The sequence below is a fragment of the Kogia breviceps genome, chromosome 7, assembly GCF_026419965.1.
Source record: "Kogia breviceps isolate mKogBre1 chromosome 7, mKogBre1 haplotype 1, whole genome shotgun sequence".
Taxonomy (NCBI): domain Eukaryota; kingdom Metazoa; phylum Chordata; class Mammalia; order Artiodactyla; family Physeteridae; genus Kogia; species Kogia breviceps.
Window position 1 is genome coordinate 120,692,760 of NC_081316.1, and position 6,575 is coordinate 120,699,334.

General features: G+C 48.4%; 1 protein-coding gene across 3 annotated transcripts in view; it reads right to left on the minus strand.

The window, feature by feature from the left end:
- Nucleotides 1-5,985, minus strand: part of NCAPD3 (non-SMC condensin II complex subunit D3) — a 77,388-nt gene extending 71,403 nt beyond the window's left edge. Inside the window, exons 1-3 of one of the 3 annotated variants that reach the window (XM_059070623.2) lie at nt 5,841-5,985; nt 3,188-3,342; nt 411-573 (exon numbers count right to left, since the gene is read on the minus strand). In XM_059070623.2, coding sequence (XP_058926606.1) covers nt 411-573; nt 3,188-3,342; nt 5,841-5,904 — 382 coding nt within the window. In that variant the 5' untranslated portion in view covers nt 5,905-5,985. The remainder of the gene's footprint in view (nt 1-410; nt 574-3,187; nt 3,343-5,840) is intronic. The other 2 variants (XM_067039357.1, XM_067039356.1) reach the window with 2 other exon arrangements.
- Nucleotides 5,986-6,575: the final 590 nt, after the last annotated feature.

Genomic DNA, 6,575 nt, shown 5'->3' on the forward strand with positions numbered 1-6,575 from the left:
GCCTATTGGATGAGAACGGTCCCAACTACTGTCCACACCCAAACTGGGGAGACAACAGTTCCCTCTCCCCACCCAGCACGTTTCTCAGCCTGGACAGGGTGTCAGAAGGCAGGGTGGTATCAGAATGGTATGCTGGGTGGGGTGGGTCAGAGTGGAGCTCTGAAACACCCCCTCCAGCCTTACCCCTCTTGGACTGTTTGTATTAGGTTACAAACCCAGCATAACAACATCAGAAAACACATTTACAGGAAAACAGGAGAGCTTTCTGGAACACCTATAACATGCCATGTGCCTCACAAATTCCCTCTCACCTAGCCTCCAAGTGAGGAAACAAAGTACAAGTACAAAACAATGTGGACAAATTAAAAGCTAAAAGCCCTGTCCTATCACACCAAACACACATACTGTACCTGGTACTTCCAGCAGCAGAAAATAAAGCCCAGCGGCATGAAGGCCAAATTCCCGCTGCTGGGCACTGACGTTTTTCTTAAGGACCGTCTGAACGAAGTGATGGAACAAGGCCATCAGCGCGTTGTGGGAAATGCTGTTCTCCACGAAGAAGGTCCAAATGCTCTGGGGGAGGGGCGAACCATAAGAGCCAATAATTAGAGAAAAGGGAAATCTCCTATTATCTGATTTTTCTGAGTACTTTTAGTGCCTTATAAAGAAAAAGGAACAGACCATTCTGGCTCCTAATTGTAAATGTTTGTCATCTTCACAGGGACTAAAACAAAATTTAAAATTGTATTATTCAAAATTACAAGGGGAATTCCCTGGCGGTCCAGGGGTGAGGACTCCACGCTTTCACTGCTGAGTGCCTGGGTTTGATTCCTGGTTGGGGAACTAAGATCTCGCAAGCGGCATGGTGTGACCAAAACAAGACAAAAAAATTACAAAGATAAATAACTATACAAGAAACTTAATTAACCTTTCAAAATAACTTTGGTTAAGTTTGAAGCACATATACTTCTGCAATTACTATACCTAAAAGCTACACCAAGACTATGGGGACACCCTATATCAGTAATTATGCAAACAAGTTACTCTCCATCTATGTCAAATGTACCCCAATTCATTTATCACTCAAATTACTAACTGAAGAAATCAGAGCAACATTTAAATTGAAATGTTCTATGGGCAATGGCAGCAGAAGAGGAGATACCGGAAAGTGTCTCCCTCAAGAGATTTCAGAACTAGCCTAGGTAAGACAGGAAATAACCCCTAGAGCATAAACCACAATCTTATTAATTTTCTCACTGTTCTATGCTTTCTCCTATTAAACATGTGAACAGAAAATAGGTTATTTGTATAAACCAAACATAGTAGGAACTGAATATGGTTTATTCTGGGCTACTTTAAAAAAAACATAAGCTCACAAAAGTTCAAGAAATCAGACCTTGTATATCCTGCTTCCCTGAAAAGACAGGGAAAACTCTTTCCTTCACCACGAAGCTTCTGGAAGAAATCAGTTACATCCTCATTCCTAAGGCCACCTCAGCTCCACTCCACTCGCCTGTAACTGTGACCCTGGGGGACCCAATCACCTCTGCAGCATTTTATACCTGATAAAAGCTAAGTTCACAAAACTCTATTAACTCCACCTGAAAAAAAGTCCCTAGTTGTTAGCCCTCCTCCCCAATTTCCACAACCGTAACTCCAGACCACACCATAACACACATTAAAAAAAAACAGATGAGTAAAACACAGTTGAACAGTTGGCTGTTGAACAACACGGGGCAAGTCGAAAGTCCTTGTGGAATTCATAGCCGGCCCTCTGCAGACACAGTTCCTCCACATCCATGGTTCTGCATCCACAGACTCAAACAACTGGAATCGTGGAGTCCTGTAGTTACTACTGAAAAACTCTGCATGTAAGTGGACATGTGCAGTTCAAACCCGTGTTGTTCAAGGGTCAGCTGTACTGTCCCCAGGGACCTCCCTGCGTATAGCATCTCCCACTTCAGTCCATCTTCGGTCAAGAACAGCCGTCTGAAACAGATCTCTTCAAGTACCTTAGTCTACTGCTCACTAGAACCTCTTCCTCAGAGAGCTGGACGTGAGAATGAGTGGGTTAATCTATGTATGAGGCTTAGACCTGAACCTTGTATACCACAAGCACCTCACCCTCAAACCCCACTGTGGACCCCACTTACAGCTCAGTCCTGTGTGCCCCGCCCTGCCCCCATTCCCCTCGGCACTCGCTGCACATCTGCACTGTGACTATCCCTCTGTAGGCTGCCTCAGGGCCCGCATTACTGCAATCAACATTCTGTCCATTTGTGAAGACTTGCCTCCAGCTAGCTACTTTCTTTCTGGGACCTTCCCAATCTCCCCACACTCCCTTTTCCATGCCCCTGTGAGATGGCATCTAACCTGTCCTAGAGCAGTTTTTACAATGCAGACTCTGGTGGCCTGGTGCTTCTCCACGCCTGCGGATGTCGTCGCTGGACATGCCTGGCCAGTACAACGTGAGTGGGCACCCCAAGAGCCAGTGCTTAGTTCTCCCCTCTCGCCCAGGTAGGGGGAGGCTCTTTACCTTAACCATCACGTTATCTGCCGAGGTACTTCATGCGGTACTCAGCATTACACTTAATGAATGTTTAACAGGATGATTTAATTTTTGAACAGCTACATGAAACCTCTAACTGAAATATTTTTGGTAATTTAGATCTTTCAGAGATGTTAATATCTAAGTATTCTTTGTTCTGCTTTTGAGTCCCTCAGTTTTTGAAAAGCAGTTAATGATCTAAATAGTAACAGGTAGAACTCAGTATTTAAAGGAACTCTTTTTTCCATTTTTAATTCAACTCATCACTTTTCAGTTTAATACCCAATTTTCCTAAATTTAAGGCATGCCTGAACTGTTATTGCATTGTCCTTGGCCATCTTTTCCTATTTGGTTTATCTGGTTTCCCTCCTTGCCTTGGCCTTTATTATTTAATTTGCTATTGTAAACAGTGGTCATAACTTGAAAAAGAAACAAAGATTCATACCTTGAATCTCTGGAAGGAAAGCTGAGGCTACCCCAATAAATGAACCACATTCTTTATGCCACTCTTTATCATACTCCTTCTGAACTATACACTAAAAAGACTAAGCTTTGGATGATTATAGGGACTTTAATCTCCCACTTCTTACAACTAAATGGCTAGCTTGATTTTTTTTTTTTTTTTTTTTTTTTTTTTACCTCTGTAGCTCCATGCTCTCCAGCAGCAAAAGTTAAAAGACTGTCATAGAGATTTGTGAATGCGCTCAGTCCGGTCTGCACGATCTCTGCTTCTATGGTGGGATCCAGAGGCTCAGTTTCCGTGAATTCCAGTTCCCATACTGTGCCCACCCATTCTAGTGGGAAAATGCAATGAAGTCAACAAATGTTCTATAATAAGAAAGACCAATAAGCTTCAGACTCTGAGTACATTCATGAAGAGAAAAGTTTACTAGTCACAACTCACATTTAACTATACCATAGAGATGAAGCTGAATTAGAAGGAAGAAGAGGTTAGAAAATCTTTTTTTTAATCATTAACTGACAGCTGGCTATTAGGTTGGTTATCATCTAAAAATATCACGAAGGAAAACACTTTTTAGATGTAACAGTTTTGGGGATGATCCAGCCTTCCCGTATGTTCAATCTGGAGAAGAGAAGAAAAGGTTGCCTCAGCTGTCCCTCTGTGAAAGTCTTATAATCAAGTTAATAAACCCAAATAAAGTGTAAGCACAAAGGCACAGCTGAGGCAAATGACTGTTTAACATACTTTAATTATTCATTCACTCTTCCCTAACTGATCTCCTAACAAACACAACCAGCTTCCTAAAAATGTTGTTGCATCTTTTGCCTTCTTCTCTCATACGTTCTCCCACTTATTTTATATGCATATTTTAAAATGCACACCCATATTTCTGACTTCATTTCTGAATCGAAACTACGAAGTCCCAGTGATAAAAGATCTGGAATCAGGAAATCAATATATTCAACAAATGAGAGCTATTATCACGTCTACAATGGATAGGGGGGCTTCCCTAGTGGCACAGTGGTTGAGAGTCTGCCTGCCCATGCAGGGGACACGGGTTCGTGCCCCGGTTCGGGAAGATCCCACATGCCGCGGAGCGGCTGGGCCCGTGAGCCATGGCCACTGAGCCTGCGCGCCCGGCGCCTGTGCTCCGCAACGAGAGAGGCCCGCGTACCGCAAAAAAAAAAAAAAAAAACAACAACCAAAAACCAACAATGGATAGGTGTTAAAGCAGTAGTAGACAGTACAACAGTAGACAGTACAACAGATGGAGACTATTCCTGGGGGAGGCAGAAGGCAGAGTTGGGAAGGAAAATGATCCTTCAGCTGCTCCAACACGTGGGGGTTACCAGGGAAAGAGACACCGAGAAGGGCATCCCAGGCAGAGAGGACCCCATAACATAGCACAAAAGGAAACAAAGTATCACCTGTTTAGAAACCAACACCACCTTAACAGCACTGAGCTCAGCTGTGAAGAGTGAGCTGTTATCAGCACTTACTCAGCAGGTAGTGTAATGAGGCCGGACTCCAGGGGCCCTCCCAGAACACCCCCTCCCCCCATGTGCTCCATCTGCCTTTGTCTGCAGAACAACTTGAGTCAAAGGATAAATTTAAGGAGAAAAGTGAGAAAATGCAGAAAGAGAGAAAAACAGTCAAACAAAGCAAAATAATAATAATTTAGCCAATAAACAAAGTCAAGGACCTTTAGTTCCTCCTCAAGGACTAGAGATACTAGTCTGAGCCATGTCCTTTGAGCTGTTTTGCAGACACTGAAACCCACCCCAGGTGGGAGAAGTCAACTGCTGCCCACAAACGCGGTAGACGGGTTGGAACCAGGCTGATGATGCTAACCCCTGACTACCTCACCACCAACCAATCAAAAGAATATTCACCAGCTGATCACACACCCCTCAACTCTCCTCCCTCACCCTGTCTTTAAACTCTTCCCCTGAAAGCCTTTGGGGAGTTGGGGTCTTTTAAGCACAACCTGCGTGGACGCCTTGTCGGTTCCTGCAATGAAGGCTGCACTTTGCTTCACCACAACCGGGAGTCAGTAGATTGGCCTTGCCGCGCACGGGCAAGTGGACCCAAGTTTGTTTTGTTAACAGCAGGTGCAGGTATTAAATCAATCTTCACGAACGCCCGCGAAGTAGATCTTAGAACCCCCATTTGACACAACCGACCGAGGCCCGCGAGGCTCGGGTGCTCAGAGGCGGACCAGCCACCGGCCCCAGGTCCGAGTCCGACTCCAGAGCTCAGCTCTGGGAAAAGGGCACCCGCAGGGACAGGTGAAGGCTCTCGCCGCAAAGAGAGGCGTAACTCTTAGGAAGCCGAGGGAACCACTGAAGGGTCAGGAGACCCGGCGGGTCACGCTGGCTTTTTCAAGGTGGTCCCGAAAGGGGTGTGGGGCCGGGTTGGGATGGAAGTACTGGCACCAGGAGGTGCCCCAAGCGCCGAGGCGGGCCACAGCGAGGGCGCGGCTTGGACCGCAGCCTCGGGAAGCGGCGGGCGAGACTGGGACGACGGGCCGCCGCCACCAGAGGCTGGAGGTGGGGGAGGGGGGCACCTCCTGCCCTTCAGGGAGGATGGGTGCCCGGGGACGCCAGCCGCACCCCTGGGCCTCAAGTTCAGGAGGTCGGCCCGGCCCAACAAACAGACGCGCTTGCCGAAACCTCGGCACCTGCGGGGCTGTCTGCGCAGACCCGGAGGCAAGGCCGAGAAGCAGTACCACATAGCGAAAGGAGCCCGCGGAGGAGCGCAAAAGCCGCTGCCCGGCGCGACCCCTCCCCAGCACCTCCCACAGCTCCCAGGCCCCGGTCGCGTCCTCACCTGGACTGAGGTCCAGCGGGCACCAAGGCTGCAGGGCTGTCGCCAGGTCCCGCGAAGCCGCCATGACCGCGGCTCTCCTCAACTTTCAAAGCTGCTCCGGCGCGCGCGCCGAGAAGACCCAGCAGGCTCAGGGGGACACGGAGTTCGCACCAACCAATTACCGTGCCTCGCCGGCCCGTCCGCTGGCCAATCAGCAGGGCCTTCCGCCGCATGCGCAAAGGGTGAGGCGGGCCCAAACCCACCCACGCAGCTGAGGTGGGGGCTGGTTTTCAGGTTTTCCTCGGAACTGGGGGTTAAGAAGAGAGCTGAATCTAATGTTGTCTTTCCCACCCCATCTCCCTAAATGGGGACACTCTGAAAAGAATCTGAGACAGGATACTTTTTTGTTGTAATTGTTACTCTGCCCGCTGTTAAGCGGCATTTCGCGTGCGTGTCAAAGGGCCGCGTTTACCCATCAGACAGCATCGAAGGTGTACACATTCGAGTGTGGGTGGCGGCCTACCGTTTACCGAACTAAATAAAGGAAAAGCAAAACAAGGCATTCAGAAAGTACATCTTTAGTTCTGAGTTTTACGGGACATCTGGCCGGAGCTCCGGAAGGAAGCCCTGGCCGCCATGTCAACTGTGGGAAAGCCGGGCTGCCCTCTCCCGGCGCGCATGCGCAGCGCGCACTCCGCGGGAGGCTCGGCGGCCGAAGCAGGAGAGGCGGGGGCGTGCGCATGCGCGCGGCGAGTC